General features: G+C 40.3%; 1 protein-coding gene across 1 annotated transcript in view; it reads left to right on the plus strand.

Annotated features, from left to right (window-relative positions):
* The first annotated feature begins 1,126 nt into the window (after window positions 1-1,126).
* pkn3 (protein kinase N3) overlaps window positions 1,127-27,163 on the plus strand; it is a 32,189-nt gene continuing 6,152 nt past the window's right edge. The window contains exons 1-19 of the mRNA XM_085414729.1: window positions 1,127-1,563; window positions 4,501-4,777; window positions 6,027-6,196; window positions 6,893-7,016; window positions 8,079-8,230; window positions 9,018-9,237; window positions 9,422-9,580; window positions 10,959-11,068; window positions 15,466-15,609; window positions 15,796-15,871; window positions 19,665-19,815; window positions 21,407-21,497; window positions 22,027-22,088; window positions 22,499-22,568; window positions 22,844-22,935; window positions 25,639-25,815; window positions 25,897-25,959; window positions 26,056-26,132; window positions 26,387-26,529. Coding sequence (XP_085270855.1) covers window positions 1,543-1,563; window positions 4,501-4,777; window positions 6,027-6,196; window positions 6,893-7,016; window positions 8,079-8,230; window positions 9,018-9,237; window positions 9,422-9,580; window positions 10,959-11,068; window positions 15,466-15,609; window positions 15,796-15,871; window positions 19,665-19,815; window positions 21,407-21,497; window positions 22,027-22,088; window positions 22,499-22,568; window positions 22,844-22,935; window positions 25,639-25,815; window positions 25,897-25,959; window positions 26,056-26,132; window positions 26,387-26,529 — 2,379 coding nt within the window. The 5' untranslated portion in view covers window positions 1,127-1,542. The remainder of the gene's footprint in view (window positions 1,564-4,500; window positions 4,778-6,026; window positions 6,197-6,892; window positions 7,017-8,078; window positions 8,231-9,017; window positions 9,238-9,421; window positions 9,581-10,958; window positions 11,069-15,465; window positions 15,610-15,795; window positions 15,872-19,664; window positions 19,816-21,406; window positions 21,498-22,026; window positions 22,089-22,498; window positions 22,569-22,843; window positions 22,936-25,638; window positions 25,816-25,896; window positions 25,960-26,055; window positions 26,133-26,386; window positions 26,530-27,163) is intronic.

Raw genomic sequence — 27,163 nt, forward strand, 5'->3', positions numbered from 1 at the left:
AAAAAGTGAGATTGTGAGTGGTGTACTGATGAAAAGGTGTAGTCCCCGAGAGTGGGGTGATGTGAACGGCAAACATTGCAAAGACCAAAATCACACATGTATTGTTTGAGAATGTTTGTAGACTGCCAGTTCAAGTTATGAAAGGGTTAATCAACATTTGGCCCATATATACTAGTGATACACAGATCCATATTTTCAATATATAAATAAAGTATTATAAATATACCTTTTGGATCTGTAATAGCTTTGTGAATTTTATGTATTTTTTGTTACGTAATATGGCTACGCCTCTTTGTTTCCAGTTGTTTCTCTGCCATTTAAGTTTAGCTTGGTCTGCGAGTCCTGCTTTTGGGTCCCACCCTTGCCTGCCACACAGAGAACCCTGACAGTGTGTTTACAGATGTTTTGTTCATACAGTATGAATCTCATGTAGAAAGGGAATGTCTGCCTGTAAGTCATTTAACTAGTTAGTAATTTTAAGCCACTTTTCCCTGGAACTAAGTCCACGTACATCCCATGCGACAAACATCAGTGTGGTGATGTTTAAACTAACTGGTGGTGTGGTACATGTTTATTAAAGGTGTGTGTTTGTCGATCTATCTTGTATGGTTGTATGTTTCTGTGCTGTATATTGGTGTTTGTATGGCTGTGTGTTGCTGTGTGTGTATGGCTGTGTATTTGATTAATCTGTATGTTTATGTGGCAAATTGGAGCACTGAGGACAGAGCATACATAATTCTGAGCGCAGAAAGAGAAGGGAAAATAAAAAAAATAGTTTTATAAATTAAATATTTCTAAAAGAAATTAAATACTTTTAAAACTATCTGCAGATGAGTTATATTGCTCTTTTTTCATTCTTTCAGTTATTTGTAAATTGAAGTGTGGCTCCTTAGGGTTGAGCAAACTGCAGCATTCATACACTGTAGGTAGAAAACCACCTGAATAAAGCTCAGCTATTACAGTGGTGTTAAATAAATTAAATGCATAAAACAAAATAATTTAAATACATTTGTTAATTTGCTTGAATCTACAGAGAAGTCGCTGTCTCATTGTTTTGTATAATGAAATCTAAAATTCAACAAATGTGGAGTTAATTATGCTATTTCCATTACACCTGTATACATACCTACCTGTAAACTGGGTTTTGCAAGAGATTTCGCAAGGTGGCTACGTGAACGCGTCCTAAGCCTACCTCAGCTGGCGACTGAATAATTAAATGTGATTGGTTCTTGCAGTGTCACTGTCATTACTGACCGCCAACCAATCCGGCCGCCGTCCCGTGACGTCAGGTTCTCCAGGAGTCTCCGTTTAACTCGATTCAAACTTCTACTCAGATTTGTTTCTGTGATGTGCGGCACGGAGAAGTGGCAGGCCAGTCTGTGAGCATATCCAGCAGGCGCTGAAGTTCACATGCCGATGTGAAATTAATTAGAATAGTCGTGTCAGTCCTACCTGAGCCATTTCATCTACTTTCTGACCCGAAGAAGAGTGTTGGCGGCCAGAAACGGACAAACGGTGTCCACGACAGACCTGACAGCCATCATGTCAGGTTTACCGCTAAAGGTAACGCTGAGTAACGCTTTTTTCATTCTTCACGCTTAGTTCAGTGATCACGGAGGCAAGAGTGCCAGAGTTAAAGGTAGTTAATACTACTTGTAGCCGACGGTAATTGCTTCAGTGCTTAACAGGTTCACTGGATTTTCCTGTTTGTCTTGTTTGCTTCTCCTCGATAAGTTAGCTAATACCTCAGGCTGGGTAGTTATCACACAAATGCTTCAACATAACCAGCAAAAAACGAGCCGGTTTCACACAGAAAAAGACCACAGCACCAGAGCTGTCTGAACTTCTTCGAGCTTGTTGTTGTGGCTACCTCATAGTTTCCCAGGCTTCAGCTTGGATTTTCTTTCTTTCTTTTTTTAAATTGCGTCCACTGACACTTATTTTAACAGCATTAAACGATTTAGCCATTTGTTAGCCTAGTTATTATAAAATCCTTTATTGAACGGTACTTTATCTTTAAAGCCCAACACCATCGCCTAGGACTTTTGAAAAGTTCTTTTAGTTTTGATTGACATAAGGTGTGGTGTGTCTGTTCACGAGCAAAAAGCCATAGAGCTGAATAGCCTGGTAGTGCCTAACACAAAGGACACATCCTCAGCTTTTTTTTTTCTTTTTCTTTTTTGCGACTTGCTACAGCTGAAAGAATGAGTAATGATCATGTAGTTATTATCGGATTATAATTACGCCGGGTGTTGTTTGGGAATTTGTTTCATATTTTAACTTTTCTGGGCTTTGTTATCACTGGCTATGATATAGCCAGAGACACTGTAAGGATTCTGAATTGAAGTCTATCTAACAAAAAAGAAACAGAACTTCCTAGAAAAACACAAGCTTTTTATTCCATTGTGACCATTTAAATTACATTTCCATTTATAAAAGTGTCCAGAACATTTTTTCAGAAGGCCATGCTGACATAGAGGGCCATTCACTGAACCCTGGAACTACATACTTGTGTAATCAACTTAAAATGCTGTGTCAGTTTTTCAGTTTAAATCTTTCCAGTTGTCCTGATCACAATTTGTTTGATCAGTAGCATCACAGAGGCTAATGATCAAACAAATTGCATTATTTTACATATCTTTACTTGTATGTCTAACTCAGACGTCCCTACCAATGCAGGACAGATGTGCATCACTCCATACAGAAAATATTGGGGTAGTGTGTACTATTTATGAACAAACACATTGTTGTATACATGGATAGCTGTAGAAAAAAATGTATAATTTGAGACAGTCTCTTTGTAGGATCTTGAGAGCCTGCTGGAATATTCATACCAGAGTAATGAGTAAAGCAGCATAGTGTACAGGTGTCAGACAGACGCTGTAAAGTAGTTTATGATAGAAATAGAAATGTTTTTGTTTGTTTGTCTCTTTGTTGAATTATAAATTAAATAGCAGTACAGATTAATGACAACCCATTCCCTCCAGATTGTTTCACATAATACATACAGGCTTTCATTGGTTTACTGGGAGTGCTGTTCGGCCTGTTAGGACATTATGTGCTTGGATGGACCATGTGCTTGGTGTCAAAAACTGCAAGTTCTCTAGTGGTGAATTAAGGCTGGGTCCAAAAGGCAGCAGATTCCTGTAAACTCCATGTTAACGGTTTAATCCAAACAATGTTGGCCTCTGGACATTTCCCCCCTTAGTATGAGGGTAATTAAAAAAATGTATTATTTATTTTTATATTATTAACTCCTGTTTTTATATGTGAGGAAGTTGGTTAAAAAAATCCTTTGTACAATTGGCACAAATTCCTTAAGTCAGGAATTACATTGGAAATTTATTCAGATTCCCATTGTGGTGACCCCTTGTGAATAAGGAATAAGCGAAATGTAGCTCTCATCCACCTGGATACTGTTGAGGCTTAAAGTTGTTGTGTGCCCTCGCTAATTAGCAGGTGTGCTCACACAGTCAGTTTTGGCTGATAGCATTTACTTTGCTAGATTTCATCTCTGCTAATTCGTTACTGAACTTGACCTTGGACAGTATTTGTGCTCCTTGTGCCCTATGAACCATTTATAATATTTGGCAAATAATATGGCCTAGTGTCCAGTACAGATGATTCTGCATTAGTGTGGCTGACTGAAACTGTCATTTCACTAACATGGCACTTATTTTAGATCAAATGTTTTGCCATTGTTTGAACAAAGCAATAGAAAGGAGTTCATGTTTTCATAGAGGTATAAACGTATCCTGAAACTCATAATAGGAGATTGGAATGGAAGATTTGTCTTTAGTAAGGCTCACTAATTTTTGCCCATAAGAGGGAGCCATTGTGTCATTCGCTGTTGTTGATGCAGTGTTGGTCCAGATTGATGCTTTTGGTTAGCAGCCTTATCAGTTTTTTTCTGTTTAGCCAGGTGATGATTTTCATTTCGCTTTGGCTGCGCCAATCAGGTTATTTTAAACTAATTTTATTGATTCAGATTAAATTACATTATATAGTTTAGTGTAATTGCATTTTCTAATTGTTCGGCTTTGTACTGCTGATGATTTTCCAAGTTCTTCTCAGTAGCATTGGCCTGTGTCGCTGTGCTTTTCTTTACTGCTAAAATTAGCTAACAGTCGGTAACAATACTGTAGTATTTAAAAAAAAAAAAAAAAGTTGTATGAAGTCTTTCTAATACCAAAATCTGAAGAAGAATGAAGAAGAATGCCTCTTCCCTCTAAAAACAACATGGCAGCCCAACTTCTGTTTGAGTTGCATCTGAACATTCAAACACTTCATACCTACTGTCACACCTACTGCTTCCCCAAATCACTTGGTATGTACACATATTTCTGTTTAAAGGACGTAATCAAGAAAAACAACTGATTCCTAAGAAGGGAAAACCTAAAATAGGAGACATTGGCATGTTTACATCATACATTTAGGACTGAATATCCTTAATTAGCAGTCACGCCAATAAGAGACTGAAACTGTGTTATTGTCTTACAGAATGGGAATCTGAAGAATCTGGAAGAGTGGGATATTCTTGACCCAGAGTTTCAGCAGCGTTTGGAAGCTGCTCGATCAGTGCTCCGGCAGCAGATCCAGCGGGAGCTGAAGATCAAGGAGGCAGCCGAGAGGCTGCGACGGGCAGTCACCAACCGCAAGAGTGCAGCTGATGTGGAGGGCCAACTTAAGGCCTCAACCCGCAAGCTGGAGAAGCTGCACTGGGAACTGCAGGAACTCAACGCAAGGTCTATGGCCACACAGAAAGACAGTGCCATAGGTAACAAAATCTTTTTTCCCTTCATGTAGAAGGAGGAAAACCAGTAAGAGTACAAGTCCATTTGTTTCACAGGTTCTGTTGCATTTAACAAACAGAAGACAAGACCTTAAAAAAGGGGGGCTAGAACAAGGTCAGCAGAATTCCAATACAAACCCAGATCCAGTTTCTTAACATAGGTTTGACTGTTGCTGACTCGTGTTATGGATGTTAATTAGAGAGAACAAAAAGGGAGTCAAACTGTTAACATTGTCAGTATCTCATTTCTGTCGCTAGTTTTCACCCTTTTTGAGGTTACAAGAGCTGTTTTCCATTGAAGCCAGTATAAAAACGTTGGGGTTTTATAAGACCAGAATGGATAAAAGCTACCATCATCCTTGAGTCACACTCCAACATTTTCCTATATAAACTGATTCACATAAAACTTTTTATACAAATAATTAGGACTTTGGTTGAAACCACCACACTGTAAATGACTTGTGTTGGTATATTATGAAAACTATATTTTATATGTATGCACTTTGCCCTAAACCTCCAGGTTCATTGATTAAGGTTAATCTTTAATATACTGGATAAAAATAAATAAAGCAGCAGTGCAGTCCTGTTGTCAGATATTCACATAGTGACAGAAAACATGAGGTATAAATTGTTGGAGAGACGGAGGGAAAGAAATGTACGATTTTGTAACACTTCAGACAATCTATTGTTGTAGGACCTTGACCTTACAATAGAAAGTGCCTTGAAGCAGCTGTTGATGTGATTTTTGATGCTATATAAATAAAATTGAATTCAATAAAATTGCATCAGTGATTGCAGTAAAGGGCGCTGCAGCACACACAAGCTGTTACATGTGGATGTCAGCTGGGCTGCACTGCTACCCACAGAGAGCATAATGTTTAGAAACCTTTCCATCTGCCCCTGGGAGCTCCATGGGGACTGCAGATTGAAAATTTGATTCATTACCCTTCTTTTTATGTGAGAAGAATGGTTTCTTTACATAATGTCATAAACTAAGCAAAATCCCAACATGCTTAAATCAGAAAAATTCTAAGCAGTGTATATAGGCCCCCCAGACAGGACACGTCGGGGATGCTGTGTTTTATGCTGTATTTGTCTTAACCACCACTTTTCTAAGGCCACTATACTATACAGAGATAAATCACTTGATCTGAAGTTGGTATCCATCTAATATTTATCTTATTTGTATCCTAACCCTTTATACAGCCTGTATGTTTTGTTTTTTTCCATGCAGGTCACTTAGAGGAAGAAGAAGACCTGTCAGGAGAGACATGTCAGTGGGAAGAGGTCATATCACCACTGGACAGTCGAGTCAGAACACTGAAGAAACAACTTACCATGGAGACCAAGGTCAAACAGGGTGCTGAGAACATGATCCAGACTTACACTAATGGCTCATTTAAGGTATTATACAACATGACCTAATTTATGCATAGCACAACACACAAAGCCTCACGAGTACCACTTTACACTCTCTCTGAGTGGCTCATGTGGTAAATTGCTGTTCCATGTAAAACTTTTACAGTAACTGAATACATTATTAAGAGGAGGATTAGACTTATAGCACTTTGCCAGATGCCTTTATGAATTAGAATTTCTCACTGTGCAGAATAGTTTGTATTTTTGTTAACAAGGTTCTGCCTTTCTTTATAACTACTCTTTATGAAGTCATTTAGAGATGTTGGTTCAAATTTAAAACTTTTATACATTTAAAGTTCGAAGTAAGGCATTCTTATGCAGACATTTTGACATATTAGAGAAGGGGAATGGACAGCCTGGGCGTAGACCAGGTTAATTATCAGTCTAATTATCAGGCTGTTGAAGGCAAAGAGGGAACTAATACTGTTAAGCACCGTGTGTAAATCCTTTTGGAATGACTTAGTTTCTTGTATAAACTGGGCAGAGAACATTATACCATCTGAGCTAAATCAAAATGACAGATCAAATCGTGTGCCTAACACATATCACAGTTCTAACCTTTCCTGAAAAAGTAAACTTCCCGTGTGTGTGTGTGTGTGTGTGTGAGTGACCTTTAAGTTACTTTCTTTCTCTTGATCAGAAGTTCTGTGTTGGTTTGTAATTGTTTGTTTTATTTTCCAGGACAGAAAGATGCTCTCTGCAGCCCAGCAGATGTTGCGGGACAGTCGTACTAAAATAGAGCTGCTGCGCATGCAGATTGTTAAAGTCAGTCAAGCCAGAGATGGAGAGGAGGATGGCAAATATGGTAAATCTTATCACTCACACACGTACTGTTCTTGTATGGGCAGTGTTTTCACTGCAGATATCTTATACTGACGGTTTGTCTTCAGTATGTTTCAATAAACAAAATGAATGTGAAACATAATGGATCAAAAATGACTTGAGAAAATATCAAATTTATATTGAATGCAAATGAATTTGTATTCTGTTCTGTGTCTTATGGTCTTAAGTAGTTGGAGTGTGCTTAGATGTTATGGAAATGTCTGTGAAGGTTCTTAGTCCTCCAGGTCATCGTAGTCTAAGGAGCTTGGAAAGAAAAGCGTTTGGACTTCTTTAAGTTAGGTTAGAGTCCCAGACCCAGCCACACACTCAGACACAAACTGGTTCATCCCAAAGACAAAACTCCCAAACACAAAATTAACAACGTAGTGTATGCGGTGCAGTGTAGTGAGGAATGCTCAGACCTCTACATTGGAGAGACCAAACAGCCACTTCATAAACGCATCTCACAACATGGAAGAGCCACCTCAACAGGACAAGACTCAGCTGTTCATCTGCATCTAAAGGTCAAAGGTCATTATTTTGAGGATGCCACTGTTAAAATTTAGGACAGAGAAGACAGATGGTTTGAGATAAGTGAAAGAAGCCATCTATGTCAACTGTGAACGGCTCTCTTTGAACAGAGGGCGGTGCTTACGACATCAGCTGTCTGCCATCTATAATCCAGTTTTGAGATCCCAGTAGAGATCTCAGTAAATCACATGATAAGGTGGGGCTACATCTCACAATGGGTTCACCTGAAACCTTCGCTGATTGTGAACCACACCCATTTTCAGACCTTGGCTCAAGTGATTATGCAGAGGATCAATGGGGGGGTCCATGATCCTCTTGGGGACTCTCCATCAATTGCTCTTAGAGCTGAAGAAGCTTCTCGGATGAGAGGTGAAATGTCCTAAAACAACTTAAAGAAGTCCAGATGCTTTTCTTTCCAAGTTCCTTAGACATGTTAATAATTGATATTTTACTAATTTTAGTACAGTGGTGATTACTGGTGGTGGTGGTGACTGTTTTGTTCATCTGCACTAAGGTCATTCTATGGAGATGATCAGTCCTGTGGAGCTGCGAGTTGCTGAATTAATTCACCACATGAAGATTGAATCAGCTGTAGCAGAAGGAGCCAAAAATGTGGTGAAGCAACTGAGCGGGCATAAAGTCCAGGACCGCCGAATACTTGCAGAAGTGGGTACCAGCTGGAATGTCTTCACTTTCACCAACCTAACAGCTACAACAAGAACACGATGGCTATAAATAGTTAGAATGAACATTTTTGAACTACAGTTGAGTTCAAGGTGACCTTCACAATATATTCCACAATATGTAGAACTGCCCTGGGATGGCTGTGGCTCGAGTGGTAGAGCAGGTGATCTACCAATCACAGTCAATCCCTGACTCCTAGATACTGAAGCCTGAATTGCCTCTGATGCATTCATAAATGTGTATGTGTGTGAATGTTTGTTAAATGCACTTTGCTGTATGTGTGGTTTGAGTGCTCAAAGTGAGTTGAGAGGTGCTATAGAAAAACCATTCCATTCACTATTTGCCTTGATTTATTTGTGCAATATCTCTAAAATTAGAAGCATCCTTTGTCAGGGTGATACTGAAGCACACATATACATGTTTTTTTGTCATTTAAAACACTTATGGTCAGTTTCATGATAGATTAGATCAAAAAACTACTTTTGTTTAGTAGTTTGATTAGAAGTGAACCCAAACAATTGGGTATTACTGGTTTTTCAAATTGTGTTCATATTTACAGTCTATGTCTATGTACAGCTCATGTTTTTATGATATTTTTGCATAGTGAGCAGATTACAATACACATTTCCAAATTTCAGTGCGTAAATATAAATCTGATTACATGCATACATACAGATTGAGATATAATCTGAACTCCATATGTTTGCAATTAATTGCAACATAATTATTAATATTGTTGCATCAGAGATTGCATTTCTGTATCCTTCAGGCCCAGGCGCGAATGCAGGAGTCATCTCAAAAGGTGGATTTGTTGCGTCTCTCGTTGGAGAGACGTTTATGTGAGCTGGCTCATGATCATCCCACACATGCTACCATTAAAGAGGCTTTAATAGTAGGCACCTCACCTTCTTACGGCACTCCAAAGAAACACTCCCAGGCTCCAGCCTCTTCTTCATCTTCATCCTTCTTCAAACCAGCCAGTCTAACAGGTTGTTTAAGTCTGCTAGACTCTTTTAAAGCAAAATTTTGATAGTCATTTTATTAAATAACCGTTCATAACAACATTTAAATTTAAAATGTTTTTGTTTTGTTTTTTACCTGAAGCAGCTTTCCATTGAATTTTCAGTAATGTTATCCCAAGTAAGAACTAATGACTGAAACACTTTTCCTTAGGTCGTTTGGAGGTATGTTTGATGGGTTGCCAGGACCTGTTGGAGTCAGTTCCAGGCCGTAGTTGTGTGACCAGTGTCTCAACCACCTCTGGGAGCATCTCGGATATGAAGTCTCTGAAGGTACGAACCGGACGCAGTGCCAAGGCTGAAGACATTTCCTGTAAGTCAACTTTTTTTTTTTTTTTACTTAGACCTTTTAATTTTCTTTGTGTCATAAAATGCAAAAATCCAGTAATGGACACTTAAACTAACAAGTAATTGGTTTCAGAAATGGTAAAACTGACAAGACGAACATTTTTGTATTTCAATACAAACCTGAAGTTGTAGTCGAGTATTAGCTACATTTCCATTAGATATTTTGTCCCAGTAACTGAAAGGTTCTTTCAGACTGTAGGTTATCTGGATCTAGATGTCTGTCTCTCTGTGTTAGCCCTACGACAGGCTTGCAACCTCTCTAGGGTGTTTCCCGCCTGTCACCCCATTGTAACTGGGAGGGGCTGGATTAAGTGGAATGAATGGATGGACTGTACACAAAACAAACTACTCCTGTCCATTAGGTAGCTGTGCTGGCGGGCGTGATTAAGGATGCCATGCAGGTGCGTCAACCCTCCCTGCACGGCACCGCAGACCACGCCCGCCTAGTTAAAAACACGGGGACTCAGGGGTTGGAGTGTTGTGGTGTGACAAATATTGAATAAAATGGCTCAAACCTATGATCCCTGGACCCACCGTGTCTCATTCACACCACAGTAGCTATTATAGGAATTATTGTGACACAGTTCTGTACCAACTGTAAGTGTGTTATGCTACAGTTGGTGGTGATTTACTGCTTTTCAGAAGAAAAAAAGAGGTGAACAAAAGCAGCAACGCAGATTCAAAACACTTGAAGGATACACAAAAACAATCAGAATCAGAATACTTTATTGATCCCCAGGGGAAATTATGTTGGTTACAGTGCTCCAGTACAAACAGTAACAAAAACAGACAATACAAGTAAGAAATGCAGACAGGCTCAAGGTTTTTTCCACCAAAATTGCAGGACTGAAAATAAGCAAAAGTATTTTACAAGCTCTGTAGACATGGCCAAATCTTTGCACCATTTTAATTTCAGTCAGCTTCCAGCCACTCAGAAATGTTTGGATCATGGCAGTCTTGTGGGTTCTGCTGCCTCTTTAACTCTGCAGACCCCACCCAAGAGTTACTGAAGTTTAGGAGCATTTCCGTGGGTAACATAATTCATACTAAAAGTAGTTTTAATCCTGGTCCTCATGACCATGATCTAAATTATTTACATTTCCTAGTTCCTCGTGGAGACATTCTTCGGCGGTTTGTTAATCTTTGAAGACTTGATAATATGAGTCTATTTCTTACTGAGGTAGATGTTTCTCCATATACATTTTGAAAGATTTCTAAATTGCTTGTTTTCCTGTTTTTATGACATTAGGTCTAAGAAATGTAGTAAGCCCTGAATTTATGGTAACTTACAGGTTTTCGTTTTGATTAGTTTTCTGACTGCATCTGTTTTCTTTGTTTTTCAGCGGAGATAAGTGCAGTGCTGAAGGTTGACAACAGAGTAGTGGGGCGCACACAGTGGAGACAGCTGGGCAAAGAGGCCTGGGGCCAGAGCTTCAGCATTGAACTAGAACGGGTCAGTGGCTGCCATGTACTTGCTTTAAGGATTATTTCAAATCATCACTAATATATTATGACAGCGTTAAATTAGTTAGGTTTCAGACTACACGTGCATGCAAATAGGTTATTCTCTGTCAAGAACAACGCAGCTTTGAAGAAAGTGATTTGCACCTGCACCAAAATTCAGTTGATTGTGTCTTTGCCCATTCTCTATCTCTTCACCAATTTCAGGGGATTTGGCTTGGTAGTTTTCTTTGTTTTATGAAGAAAAAAAAAAAATCTTGTTCACAGACAGCATGGGATCCCAGCTTGGTGAAGGAAAGAAGAATCTTTTATCCTCAGATTCACAGCATGGGCTTATTCTTCTCCAACTCCACAGTTCACTTCTTTTCTTCTTAGCGACTGCTGGAGTAGCCTTCCATGTGTCGCTTTTTAATATTAACGATATTTATTCTCATCAAATTTCGTTTTAGCTCCCTTTAAACCAACTTTGTTCTGATTGACAGAGACTACATTACAAACTGGAATAACATGAAAAATAGTTTAAAAAGTAGTTGTTGCCCATTCTTTCTCTATAAAGAAAGTTTGAACCTTTTGTTTCCAGTGTTTCTGTATTTATTTTATTATAAAAGGTGAGTGTATCCAGAAAAGTAGAACTGCTTATTTATTTATATAAAGCCAATTTTTGTTTAGTGAATCAAGGCAAAAAATCCTGATAATTCAACTCACTGTATTTTTCTTGCAACTGTCATTCTGTAAACAAATTTGTCCTTGTGAAGAGTCAAATTTCAGACATAAAAATCATTTTAGAAGCAGAATGTGTGATGTGTAAAAGTACCTTTTTGTATAATGTTTAGGACAAGAATTCACACAGTTTTCCTTTGCGGTCAGAGATATTGTATAACCTCTTCATACTAGTAGTCAGAAGAAACGAAAAAGATTTTCTGTTACTTGCGTAAATACTTATTCCTCCCAGAGTCGGATTGTGAGGTCTTTTTTTTTTTTTCCCGAGGCACTGGCACATATAAAAATCGGATCCCGAACTGACTCAGACCTGAAATCATGCTGATTTTGTGTCTAACAAAACATGAGATAGTCAGCCGTGTCAGAGTCCTCTTGTAAATAATTCCCCTCGCCCCTGCGGGCGGTCTTTTGTTCCTTCAAGCTCTGTTCCTCTACCAGAGGCCTGAGAGTTTGAGGGTCCCTTGGGGTATCTTTCCTGTTCCTAGGACTGCGCTCTTGTGGACAGAGATCTTGGATTTTGTTCCTGGGATCTGTTGGAGCCACTCGCCTAGTTTGGGAGTCACCGCACCTAGTGCTCCGATTATCACTGGGACCACTGTTACCTTCACCTTCCACATTTTCTCAAGCTCTTCTCTGAGCCCTTGGTACTTCTCAAGCCTCTCGTGTTCCTTTTTCCTGATGTTGCTCGTTACATCTGTCACTACAGCCATCTTCCTCTACCATGTCCAGTTGGGTAGCCATCACTATTTTGTCCGTCTGCATCTGGAAATCCCACAGGATCTTAGCTTGGTCATTCTGGACCGGGGCGTCTCCCATTTTGACCTCGGGACTTTCAGGCTATACTCTGCACAGATGGCCACTTGGTTATGGCGGTCCATTTGTGCTGGATTGTCTCAGGGGTAACTTTACACAGCCTGCACCTGGGGTCTTGCCTGGTATAGACCCCAGCCTCTATGGATCTTGTGATTAGAGCTTGTTCTTGTGCTGCCATGATTAAGATAAGATAACCTTTAATAGTCCCACGTGTGGGAAATTTGTTTTGTTACAGCAGTGCACAGTGCAAAGTTACATAGAAAAAAATAAACACTAGAATAAGATATCAATAAGATACTGCACACAATAGAATAGAATAAAATACTATATACAATTGAATAAAAATAGAATACAAATGCTATATACAATTGAGTATAATACAACGATCCCAGAAAAGAGTATTGCACTTAGTGTTATTGCGCATGTGTGGATGCGTGTGTTTGATCAGTTGAAGTCTTTGTTGTGGAGTCTGACAGCAGTGGGGAGGAAAGACCTGTGAAATCTCTCCGTCCCACATCGTGGGTGCAGCAGCCTGCCACTGAAGGAGCTGCTCAGTGCTGTCAGAGTCTCCTGCATGGGGTGGGAGATGTTGTCCAACAGGGATGACAGCTTAGCCACCTTTCTCCTGTCACTCACCACCTCCACTGGGTCCAGAGGGCATCCTAGAACAGAGCTGGGCCTCCGGATCAGCCTGTTTAGTCTCTTCCTTTCCCAAGCAGAGATGCTGCCACTCCAGCAGACCACACCGTAAAAGATGGCTGAGGCCACCACAGTCATAGAAGGTCTTCAGGAGTGGGCCCTTCACTCCAAAAGACCTGAGTCTCCACAGCAGGTACAGCCTGCTCTGCCCTTTCCTGTTAGTGCCTCTGTGCTGTCGTTCAATTTAGTGTTGTCCAGCCACTGGTACGATTTCGGGATGTCAGCCACTTCCTGTATCTTCCGGTAGTATATACCATGCAGGGGCCTGCCCTTCCATGATGGTTCTTCCTCTTGCTCCTCTTTCTTGCATTTCTGCTGCCTGAGTTAGTCAGTCGTGGCCATCTTTTTGCTGATGAACTTGTGGATGTTCGTTGTCTCATCCTGGGCTGTGGTGCTGACACTCACCAGTCCCCGGGCTCCTTCCTTTCGATTAGCATACAGTCTCAGGGTGCTGGACTTGGGGGGGAAACCCTCCATGCATGGTCAGGAGCTTCCTTGTCTTGATGTTAGTGCCTTCCGTCTCTTCCTTTGGGCAGCTTATTGTCTCAGCAGGGGTACCTGATCACGGGCAGGGCGTAGGTGTTGGTAGCATGGATCTTATTCTTACTGTTCACCTGACTTCTCAGCACTTGCCTGACCCTCTGTGTTTTTGTTGCAGCTTTTCTAGCAGCCTCTTCATGGTTTGCATTTGCTTGTGGTATTACCAGGTACTTGTAGTTGTTCTCAATGTTGGCAATGTTGCCTTCTGATAGTTTGATCCCTTCAGTTCTGACTACCTTCCAGTTCTTTGTCACCATCCGACTACACTTCTCCAATCTGAACGACATGTCCTTGCTGGAGATGCTGGAGATGCTGAAGGTGTGGATCAGTGAATCGATGTCTCATTTACTCTTGGCATACAGCTTGATGTCATCCATTTAGGGTAGGTGGCTGACAATTGCTCCATTCTGTAGTTGGTACCCGTATGTAATCTTGTCAATGATCTCACTGAGGGGGCTCAGGCTTGTGCAAAACACCACTGGGGACAGAACATCTTCTTGGTAGATCCCCACACTTGATGGCGACCTGTTTTATGGGCTTCAAGTTGGCCTCTAGTGTCATACGCAACATTCCCATTGAGTTCCTGATGAAGGCTCTTGGGGTCCTGTTGATCTTGTACTGTTCAAGGCATTCAAGGTGTGGGTCATTGAGTCATAGGCCTTCTTGTAATCAATCCAGGCAGTGCACAGGTTGGTCATTCTAGTCTTTCAGTCTCAGGCGACTACTCTGTCTACCCTTAGCTGGTCTTTTGCCCCTCTGGTATTCTTGCCAATTCCTTTCTGTGCCCCACTCGAGTATTGCGCCATGTGCCCGTTCAGCTTAGCTGCTTTGATGCCTGACAGCAGCTTCCATGTGGTACTGAGGCAGGTTATTGGCTGGTATTTGGATGGGACTGGACCCTTCTGAGGGTCCTTGGGGATCAGGACTGTCCGGCCTTCAGTAAGCCATTCTGGGTGTCTCTCATCGACTAGCAGCTGTTTCATTTGTACTGCCAGATGCTCATGCAGTGCTGTGAGCTTCTTCAGCCAGTAGGGCTGAAGAAGCTCACAGCACTGCTCCTAGATCCACTAGCCACTGAGCATTGCCTGTAGGACTATGTAGCTGTGTATTCTGGAATTACCTACAAAATGTGGCTGACTGGTGTAGATGACTAATAGGAAAAACCTCATAATAAAAAAAATAATTTTTAAATGTAGGTATGTATAATAAATAATCACTTGACCATAGTTGTTTGAGTGAAGTTGTTTTTTTATTGTTCCATTTCATCTTGAACTCATGAAGTTCACCAATTTTCTTTCTAACTGTCGCGTCCTAAAGTAAAATATCTTATTACCTTACATTTTAACATTTCTAAATGTTAGTTGATTACCAAATCTGTCTGGCTGTTTCTCTCAAAATTCAGGGTTTTTAAGTTTAATAAATTGTAAATGGTAAAGACTAAGAATGACAGTGAGTGAAACCTGTTTGTAGCTATTTTGAAAACAGAACATCCCTCACACCAAATGTAATAATTCAGAAACAAGAATTAATGCAAATTAAATATGAAATGAGGAAAATATCTGAATTGTAATCCATGTGTGTGCACATACGTGTGCATGTTTCTGTGTGTTGGTCTAGTCCAGGGAGCTGGAAATTGCTGCGTACTGGAGAGACTGGCGAGCATTAAGTGGAGTGAAGTTCTTGCGGCTTGAAGACTTCCTTGATAACCAGCGACATGGCATGTGCCTCCAGCTGGAGCCGCAGGGCGTTCTCTTTATTGAGGTTCTCCTGTTCATATCTAGTCTTCAAACTGTTTATTTACCTCTGTGGCATGCATAGACCGTACATAAAAGATGGACATGGCCACAAGCTTAGGTTATATCATTTCAGAGGGGTATCCCATGGTTAAACATATGTACAGTATATTTCTGTAACTGTATCCTGATCGCTTTCTCTGTTCATTTCCAGGTGACATTTATAAATCCTGTCATTGAGCGTCCCTTCAAGCTCCAGAGGCAGAAGCGAATTTTCCCTAAAGAAAAAGGTGGCACCAATTAATATTTTTTCCATTTTTTTTTTAAATTTTTAATTTTTTTTAGATTTGTTGATAAATGTCGATTTATCCTTGACCATTTCAGTTGTTATCAGGCAGTTCTTGAATGGAAAATCTGATCATTTTCTGTTTATTGCATTTGATGCTAAACCTTTATCTCACCCTTTTCATACTGATAGTAATTACATAAATAATGCAAAATGAAACTTCATTATGTCCACAGTAAGGATACTTATTTTGTGACTGCTCGTTTCTCTCAGCACTGTTTTAAATCTAGAACCTCTGAAACAATTCTTGGATGCTTTCACAATCTTTCTTACTTAGAATTGCTATAGTCTACTTCATCTCCTCTTTAGCTTTGACAGATAGACATAAAATGTTGCTCCTGGTGTGTCTGTGCAAAATGTCACTACGATAAGAGCAGCTGGCAGGTGTCCAATGATGGACAGGTCAAGTGGCTTTTATAGCATGCCCTACTGGGTATGGATATACAATGGCATATCAGCTGAGCATTATGTGTGCTTTGATATCAGCTGATCTGTAGGTTTTGTAGCCAAGCTGTTTTATGTGCACACAACAAATCAGAAACCCTCTGGTACCAATTGTTTTTTAAATATTACTAAGCAAATGTTTAGAGAATATGGTTACATGTACTGTATTTCAAGAAAAAAAGACTATTTGAGAAGGAACACTTTTTCTTTTTTTTTTCTCAGAGTATTGCATCTCACATAAACTTCTGACATTTTGATCTGGTCAGTTAAATGGCAGCGGTGGGTGTTAATCACTTTCATCTGGTTTGGTGGTAATGAAATTAATAACAGGTTCACTAGAGGGGCAACAGAAGACAACCCCAAAATCAGGAATGGCTTTACAGATGGAGACCCTCTGACATTTTTCCCTCTTCATTTTTTCTGCATGTTTTTTGAGTAATTTTGCTTTTGACTAGGCTCAGTGTCACTACTGGTGTCATGAGGTGATACCTGGACCCCTGCATGGGTTGCACACGTGGTCCAACTCCTTCAGTATGGCACATCAATACATGTCATTACCAGAAGGTTTGCTGGTAACAGAACAGTCTTAAGAACATAGAGGTGAGTCCTGGATACAGGCAGTTACTCTAGGAAAGCTGGACAGGGCTGTAGAAGGCTAACCCATCAGCAGGACCAGTATCTGTGTAAGGAAGAACAAGATGAGCACTACCAGAGATACAAAATGACCTCCAGCTGGCTGCTGGTGTCAGTGTCTCTGACCGAACAATTAGAAACACCGGGCCTTATAAGGTCATGAGGGAGGGCTGACATCCTCACGTGGGGCATGTGGACTCTGTCTGCCACACTGGAGCCATTTACTATACAGGGTGGGCCATTTATATGGATGCACCGTAATAACATGGGAATGGTTGGTGATGTTAAAGTCCTGTTTGTGGAACATTAGTATATGTGAGGGGGCAAACTCCTCAAGATGGGTGGTGACCATGGTGGCCATTTAGAAGTCGGCCATCTTGGATACAACTTTTGTTTTTTTCAATAGGAAGAGGGCCATGTGACACATCAAACTTATTGGTAATGTCACAAGAAAAACAATGGTGTGCTTGGTTTCAATGTAACTTTATTCTTTCATGAGTTATTTACAAGTTTCTGACCACTTATAAAATGTGTTCAATGTGCTGCCCATTGTGTTGGATTGTCAATGCAACCCTCTTCTCCCACTCTTCACACACTGATAGCAACACCGCAGGAGAAATGCCAGCACAGGCATCCAGTATCCGTAGTTTCATGTGCTGCACATCTCGTATCTTCACACCATAGACAATTGCCTTCAGATGACCCCAAAGATAAAAGTCTAAGGGGGTCAGATCGGGAGACATGGGGGCCATTCAACTGGCCCACGACGACCAATCCACTTTCCAGGAAACTGTTCATCTAGGAATGCTCGGACCTGGCACCCATAATGTGGTGGTGCATCATCTTGCTGGAGAAACTCAGGGAACGTGCCAGCTTCAGTGCATAAAGAGGGAAACACATCATCATGTAGCAATTTCAAATATCCAGTGGCCTTGAGGTTACCATTGATGAAGAATGGACCCACTATCGTTGTACCATATATACCACACCAAACCATCACTTTTGTTGGTCCAACAGTCTTGTAGGGATCCATCCAATGTGGGTTAGCGTCAGACCAATAGCGGTGGTTTTGTTTGTTAACTTCACCATTCACATAAAAGTTTGCCTCATCACTGAACAAAATCTTCTGCATGAACTGAGGGTCCTGTTCCAATTTTTGTTTTGCCCATTCTGCAAATTCTGTGCGCCGATCTGGGTCATCCTCGTTGAGATGCTGTAGTAGCTGGAGTTTGTAAGGGTGCCATTTGTGAGTAGCTAATATCCACCGAAGGGATGTTTGACTAATGCCACTCTCCAGTGACATGCGGCGAGTGCTACGCTGTGGGCTCTTGCTGAATGAAACTAGGACAGCCTCTGATGTTTCTTCATTAGTGACGGTTTTCTTGCGTCCACATTTTGGCAAATCCAACACTGAACCAGTTTCACGAAACTTAGCAAGCAGTTTGCTAACTGTAGCATGGGAGATGGGTGGTCTCGTAGGGTGTCTTGCATTGAAATCTGCTGCAATGACCCGGTTACTGCGTTCACCAGATATCAACACAATTTCGATCCGTTCCTCACGTGTTAACCTCTTCGACATGTCAATGGCTGCGAACAAAGAGAAACTTGTAAATAACTCACGAAAGAATAAAGTTACGTTGAAACCAAGCACCCCATTGTTTTTCTTGTGACATTACCAATAAGTTTGATGTGTCACATGGCCCTCTTCCTATGGGGGGGGGGGGGGAAACAAAAGTTGTATCCAAGATGGCCGACTTCTAAATGGCCACCATGGTCACCACCCATCTTGAGAAGTTTGCCCCCTCACATATACTAATGTGCCACAAACAGGACTTTAATATCACCAACCATTCCCATGTTATTACAGTGTATCCATATAAATGGCCCACCCTGTAGATTACCAGAACTGGTGCTTTGGGGTTTTTACAGATTCCCATGTAGGTTCCCATGTGGCAGATGTTAAAAGGAATTGGAGAAGCCATGGAGAACATTATGCTGCCTGTAACATTGGTCAACACGACTGGTTTAATGGTAGGTCAGTAATGGTCTGTAGAGGCATATCCATGGAGGGATGCATAGAACTCTACAGGCTAGGCAAGGACACCGTGATTACCTTTAGGTATCAGGTTGAAACTCTTGGACTCATTGTCACTGGTATAGTGGGTCCTGGGTTCCTCCTGGTTCATGACAATGCCCAGCCTCATGTGGGGAGAATATGCTGGAAGTTCGTGGAAAATTAAGGAATTTATTCCTTTGACTGTCCCCACACTTGCATGACTTAAATCAAACATAATACCTCTGAGCATGTGGAGGCTATACAAACTGCTGAGTGCCATTCTGAGTTACTGCAATAAAATTTCAGCCTGCGGCATCGTTGTTTTTTTTGTTTTGTTTTTTCACTTTAATTTTTGGGGTGTTTTTAAATTCAGCCCTCTGTACTTTCATTGCCATCAAACAATGTGGTAACCTTTCATTCATAATACATTATTTATTCCACATCAGTGGAGATATCCACATGGCTTCTTTTCCCATTGAGATCTGAGGTGTTTTCAAAGTTTTTTTGAGCACTGCATTTTCTCTTTACATAGTATTTGCTGCATGTAAAACCTTTTCAGTCATGTAGCTCAGATTTAATTTTCTCCCATCATTCCTGCTCACAGGGAAGCACTTCCTGCGTGCCGCCCAAATGAACATGAACTTTGCTGCTTGGGGCCGTTTGATGATGAGCATCCTGCCTCCTTGCAACTCACTGGAGCCCATGAGCCCTCCATTAGCAGCGCCCAGTACTACATCAGCTCTTTCACCAGCACAGTAAGGCTCTGTGTTGTGACCCAGAAATATCTCTTTGTGACATCTATGAAAGAGTGAAATAATAAGTTGTTTGCTTTAGGCTGTTTTTCTGCTCATATTATCAGACTGGACAGATTAACTTGACTGGAAGGCTGAATCTAATGTTATCACTGGACTGTATTTGGAGTGGTTGTGTAATGTTATTGAAGGTTATAAAAATGTGTGATTCTATATTTTCTTGCTCTCCAAAAAAACCCTGTGCAGACATACAAGAAAAATTAGTGGGGGGAAAAATACACAGCAACAAAAACTTACACTACAGAAAGAATACATACATGATTGTTGGTAGTTTGTTTTTGCAAGGGTCATTTGACCAATTGAATGAGAAAATGCTCATAGATGTTATAAAGAGAATTTAATTAAGATTTCATTAAAAAAAAAATGAATATAGTGCCAAATCACAACAACAGTCGCCCCCAATAAGGACCTTACAATAATAGAGAGGAAACCCCATTAATCAGATTTAAATTTAAAATTCCATGCCCCCTTCTAGCCCGCTAATGTGTTTCTCTCTCTTCGTTGTTGAAAAAATGTAAAATTAAGTCTCCATCTCCTAATAAATAAGTGTTTCTAAAGCCTTAGGTAGTACGAGATTTGCTCCATTAGTCAGATTTCCCAAAGTCTATCCAACCACATGTGATAAGTTGGAGTGTCGGCCTTCAGCCGTCTAATTGTAATGCATGTAATTGCTGCCACCAATAATCTTCTTTAGCCAAATTTTGGTGAGCGCACAGAAAACGTTCTTCCAATATCTAACTCTGCACATGGCCAGAATATATGTATGCAAGTCCCAGTATGTGTACCACATTTTCTCCAGCATGTATTAGTGGCGTGGGCCGTTCCATTTGAATTCTCTCCAAGAGTTTGAGCTTGTTACCCTGTGTGCTCCGTTGCAGATTTCCTTTTTACTTGTAATGTAGTATTTGCAGTTATAAATTTCTCACCCCCATTTTCTCTGTAACTTTTTCCCACTCCTCGTGTCACATTAAGACATTTCTTAATTTTAAATAGCAGAAGAAGTCTATTGCTGATGTTAAGCTCATCTTTTATCTGTTTAAAAGATTTGATGCTATCCTTATGAGGTTGGTATACCTTAATCAGGATTTATTCAGCTCATGAATGGAATTGTTTTGGGCAATCCAAAAGAATCATGTCGCATTTTACTCATACATTTAGATATAATTCAAATATATTTATATACTTAAAGCACTCTGCCTCACATCATGTATGCCTTTGACTGTGGGAGGAAGCCCTCACAGACACATGGGGAGCATGCAGGCTCCACACAGACGGAGATGGGTCTACTTTAGATTAAGTACCGCTTGTAATATAGACCTGTTTTCGGGTTTGATCTGATTTCTGTTGTATTAATATGAGACAAATTTAATATTTTTTTTATATTTAATATTTTTCTTTTTTCTAATGGCTCGCCCTTTTTGTTTATTGAAGTTTGTATCATTTTTAATGATTTATTTGTCAGTTTCTTAATTCAAGACAATAACTGCAGAATGGTACAGTGTAATAAACTATATTTTGTTCTGGTTTATTTAAGAGAACCTGAAGTAATGAGTCTGAATTTTGCTGAAGAACCACCAGGCAGATCTCCACATTCCATAAGAAAGAACAGTAAAAACTCCCCACTGGTAAGCTTCCCGTCTGCGTGACAAATGAATACAAACACTAGATGCATTTGTAACGTGTTTAACAAAATAACTAAACTAATCATCTATGGTCCGAGGAGGCAACTGATTAGTCCAGTTTGTTACCAGGAATATTCAAAAAGTTATGGATGATTTGAATGAAAATGGTTACAGTACTGGTGCATGGTTCAATTCAGATGTGACAACCTTTTGGAGTTAATCCAGTTCTGGATCCAGGAATTTATGGAAAAAATATTTAGTATTGTGAGAGATGAGAAAATCTGAACTTTGGCGTCATATCTTTACAAATAGATATCAAATTGAAGTAATAAAAACTGAAACGTATTATCATAATGTTTTCTAGAAAGTATCCTAAAGTAATCAGGGTTGGGATCAGTCTCTTTTGAATTCATGGATGGTGTGGAGGGAATTTACAGCTTTGGCTCGCATACTGCTCTTGTTTTTCTGTAAGGATTCACTTTCTGTCAGTTCATCTATTTTCTGTTTTGCTAAAAAAAAACAAAAAAAACAGTCTTCCAATGAGAACAAGAGTCCAAAGCCAAAGAGACAACCGTCTGTTCTTCCACCTACACTGTAAGTCATACTGATTTATTTTTTTTCTTAATGTTTGTGAATTTGTTAGGTTTGATTAGACAGTTTTCGGGTACTCCAGATCACCAACCCAAGATTTTATTTCCTTCTGTGAAATAGGATAAGTAAAAATAAACCACACTTAACTTCCTGTGGTTCCAGTTCTAAAGTAATATACATCTAAAGGTTCTGTGTCGATATGTGTAGATATTCTGTGTAGATGAAATATTTGAAGATGTTCGTTTGGGATCCAAACGGAAGGTTCACGTCTCAGTAACATAAATGTTTGAAGTTTGCTTCTCTAGTTTCTGGTAACAAAGACACTGATTTTTATTTATTCATTTTTTTTTCTCTGAAATCAATGAAGGAATCTTTCAGGACATAAACATGTGCACTTTTGTATCCTCATGCAGGAAGGATAAAGGGCTTCAAATAGAAGACTTCAAGTGTATTTCAGTCCTAGGGAGAGGTCACTTTGGAAAGGTATACATTAAACTTACTTTCCTATATTTGTAAGGCAACAGTGGGACTGCAACATTTCATTAAACATGGAATACAATTTATATGCAACTATTGCAATGTAGTGATTGCAAATCTGAATTCAAATCTCAGTGACCTTGACCTCAAAGCTAAGGTCAGAGATCAAGTTTTTCTGAAAATCCTGTAAATCAAGAAGGAAGACACCTAGGATTTTCTAATTTATACCATGTGTGCATCTACTAAGCCACATTACTTCTGTTTCTTTTATTTGATGCAAGGTGCTGCTAGCAGAGTATAAGAGGTCAGGTAAAATGTATGCCATCAAAGCCCTGAAGAAAGGTGATATTGTGACACGTGATGAAGTTGACAGGTATGTAATCTCATCTCGTCTTCTCCAAAATGCTTTGACTCTAGTGGATGGTGTCTTGGACATGTTCCCAGTGCTTGATGAAATTAAACCTTTTCTTTTCCACACCTAGTCTCCCTATATGCATGTCTACGTTCTTTATGTCCTTAGCTATTCCATTTTTTCTTTGCTAACCTTGTCCTTTGAAAACTGGTTGGGGATGAAGGAAGGGAGACGGGAAAAAAGACATGCTGTGTAAAAGAGCCAGAGATAATAATAATTACTAATGATTAAATGCAGAGAGGTGTATAAACACATAGTAAGTGAAGAGGAAACGCTCAGTGCATCATGGGAATCCCCCAGCAGTCTACGCCTATTGCAACATAACTAAGTGAGGATTGAGGGTCATCTGATCCAGCCCTAACTATATGCTTTATCAAAACGGAAAGTTAGAAGCGTGATCTTAACAGTAGAGATAGTGTCTGTCTCCTGAATCTAAACTGGGAGCTGGGTCCATAGAAGAGGGGCCTGAAAGCTGAAGGCTCTGCCTCCTGTTCTACTTTTTAATATATTAGGAGGATTTAACAGGGAGCCAGTATGGATGAAATACGCTCTCTTTCCAGTCTGTGTCAGTACTCTTGCTGCAGCATTTTGGATCAACTGAAGTCTCCCATCTCTTTCAGATTGCATCTAATCGACCTGTATGCATCTTCCTCCACTCTACATCGTCCTCTGTTCCTCCCTCTTTAAAAGTAAAAAAAAAAAAAAAAAAAAAAATCAGTTAAGGGCTGTTCATGAATAAAACTAGTGCCTGTGTAACCCAGGTTATATTTTGTAGTTACAGTGTACAGATGCCTTCACAAGACAGTCAAAGTTATTGTTTTGAAAAGAAGCCAGCTAAAGGCTGATTCAGTGATTGTGATTGTGCCCATTACAAACTTGGCTGGGCAGAATATAGGGTTTAGCTTTCTCATCTAAATTACACGAGTGAGTGAGTGAGTGATGGATGCCAGTTGTGGCAGGGAATGAAAGAGAAAATAATAAAGTGAGTTTTAGACTATCGGTGCAGTGAAATTCTGTTAAAAGTTATCCTTCAGAGCGCAGTTTCAGGGTTTAAAGTTACTTTACTTTAGAGTTTGAGTAAATCTCTGCAATGGTTAAATGCAGGTGTAGGAATCTTGGGAATGCATTAATGTAAATGAATGCACACACAAAGAGAGCCAAACAAACATGCTTGTGTATGTGTGTCCCTCCTCCTGCACAGAATGGAGCAGTCTCTCTAGAGAACAACTTTTAGGTAAAAGGCAAAATGTGAGAACTGCTCAACCACACAGCATCAGACTTTGCATGCACCCACCATTTGCAGATTAGGTGAACAGCTGTTGAGCTAGATGAAGAACAGACAAAAAGATTTATCAAATAGAATACAAATTATAATTTTAATGAGTGTTCCTGCATGCTGGAACGTTATCCCTTTCTCCCAGTTTGTTTTTTTCAGTGTCTCTTTGCTCGCCTCTCTTACCCTCACCCCCAGGTAGTCACAGCCGACCCTGGTTCTGTTGTAAAAGGGTAAAAGGAGATGTAAAAGTAATTAATGCTTTACAGAATGGAAAAGCTCCTTGACTGAATGGATAAGGACCTGAATTTTATAAGATAATTTAGGACTGACTAAAAGTGCCTCTCTCAAATATGTATCTCCACTCAGCAATGACAGGCTCCCTCCCAAGGTCATTGTATACAGCAAATATGTCATTGATCCTTAAAAAGGATAAAACCCCCTGACAAGTGTGGCTCTTATCGCACAATTAGCTTAATCGAGGTTGACAGCAAAACCTTCATCAAAATCCTGGTAAAAAGGCCTTTGTAGTTGGTGAGGGCTTGGAGGTCTCCACACCTGGTGGGGGTTGTTATCAATGAGGAAGCCGTCTGTCCTCCTCCTGTAGGCCTCCTTGGCCTGTTGGATACCTTCCTCAGGTTGGCTGTGGGAGCGCTGTACGTGGAACTGTCCCTCAGCCTGAAGGCTGAGTTACGAGTTCTGATCCGTGCCGGTACTTTACCCATCATCCAAGGTTTTCGGTTATGAAAAACAGATGGGTTTTAGTCATTATCACATTCGCCACACAACACTTAATACAGAAAAGGACAGAGTGAGTGCAGGTTTCCAGGTCCCGCTGTTTGAAGATGGAACAGGCTGTTAGATCAAAACAGTCCTGTAGCTGGAGGCGAGTGTCATCTGGCCATGTTTTAATGACCCAAGTGCTTGGAGGACTGAGGTGGATGTAGGTAGGGATAAGGAGCAAAGAGAGCAGGTCAGATTGTACTAGGCGGGGGAGGGGTGTTGCTCTGTAGGCCCATTTAATGTTACTGTACACATGGTCTAGTGTCCCGTCCCGGCTGTAGTAAATCTCTGATTGCAGCTCCTCCCATTTTGTTTATGAGGAATCTCACGTTTGGTGAGGAAGATGGATGGAGGTGGGGGTTGTGTTGTTGTTTTTGTAGCTCAATAGCCAGCCGACACAAAAAGGTGCACAGTATTTGGGAGCGCTTCACATCTGCATATTTCTGTCCCCATCTTTAATTACCATATATCAGTATGACGATGATTACTCTGACCTGTGACATCTAAAGATTGAACTGCAAGGGTCTGAATAGAGTTAAGACTGTTGGAAGGAGATGATGGGTATTAATATGTCACTTCTACCACTGTATCTGTGTGGTCATGTTCAGCCTCATGTGTGAAAAGAGGATCTTTGAAGTGATCAACTCCTCTCGTCATCCATTCTTGGTGAACCTGTACGGCTGTTTCCAGACTGCAGACCACGTGTGCTTTGTGATGGCCTACTCGCCCGGAGGAGACCTCATGACGCACATTCACAACAGCATCTTCAATGAGAGTCAGGCTCGGTGAGCTCATGTTTTTTCTGTAAAACCTGCCGCTACAATCCAGGATAGTGCTGTTATTTCTACCACTTCTCTGATTTTTAGGTTTTTCTCCTCGTGTGTGCTTTTGGGTCTAGAGTTTCTCCACAAAAACAAAATAGTTTACAGGTGAGTCCTTTCAAGGCAATTTATTACTATGTCCTCGTAACTATGAGCTGCATGTCAGGAGCATGAGGCATCATTTTTTCTGTTTGTGTCATTCAGAGACCTGAAGCTGGACAATCTGTTGATGGACGCAGATGGCTTTGTAAGGATAGCAGATTTTGGCTTGTGCAAAGAAGGTAAATAGATTTCAGTTTTATTTTTTTGTTGAAAAATCAAACTGTGTGGTCTCTGTATCTTCAGTGCAGAAAGTCAAAGCTTTAGATTTTGTGTTTTGCCAGATTTCAGAACTCTATAGTGTTTGTGTCAAAGGCTATGAATGTACATGGATAGTTTGTAATTAATCACTCACACTTATATGCATGAACAGTACCAACTAAACAAGTATGTAATCAATCCCTGTCGTCACTCTGTGACACTTTACTGTGCATAGAAATGGGCCACGGGGATCGCACATCAACCTTTTGTGGCACACCAGAGTTCCTGGCTCCAGAGGTGCTGACAGACAGCAATTACACCCGCAGTGTGGACTGGTGGGGGCTGGGGGTCCTCGTCTATGAGATGCTGGTGGGGGAGGTCAGTGTAAACCATAGACTGTATATAAAGATGCACCGTGTCATAAGGTTGCAGGAAGAAAAAGGTTTGAATTTTTTGGGGCAATGTCCACCTTCACCTTCAGTGTCTGGTGTAGACCTTCCTACACATTTCCATTCATTATTGATCACTGCATTACTTTAGAGTAATCTTTACTCATTCCTCCATACAGAAGAGCTTAAACACTGATGTTACCTCACATTTCCTCACATGAAATGCTTTGTTAGTTCAATTAGCTTTTCCTGTTAGACTTTGCTGCCAAATTGCTAAATTCAATGCTCTATTAATGTTGAAAAATCATCCCAGCTCAGACAAACCAAAATTCCTATATTAAAACCATGTTTCAGAGATAGGATAAAGTCATGTTTAGACTTTATCCTAAAGCCAAAGTCTAAATATGACTTTGGCTTTAGGTCTGGAGGTAAACCAGGTCATCTACTAATTGGAAGGTTGGTGGGATGATCCCAGCTGGGAACATGAGTGTGTGTTGATAGAAAGCATTTTGGCGAAGAGAAAGTTCTTATATAAATGGATGAATGAGGACATTAAAGTAGGGAAAAAGGTGCTATATAAGAACCAGTCTATTTAGACCAAACATGAATTATTATTGTAGGGT

The sequence above is a fragment of the Rhamphochromis longiceps genome, linkage group LG7, assembly GCF_057381845.1.
Source record: "Rhamphochromis longiceps isolate RC_006_pf linkage group LG7, R_longiceps_female_GT1.1, whole genome shotgun sequence".
Taxonomy (NCBI): domain Eukaryota; kingdom Metazoa; phylum Chordata; class Actinopteri; order Cichliformes; family Cichlidae; genus Rhamphochromis; species Rhamphochromis longiceps.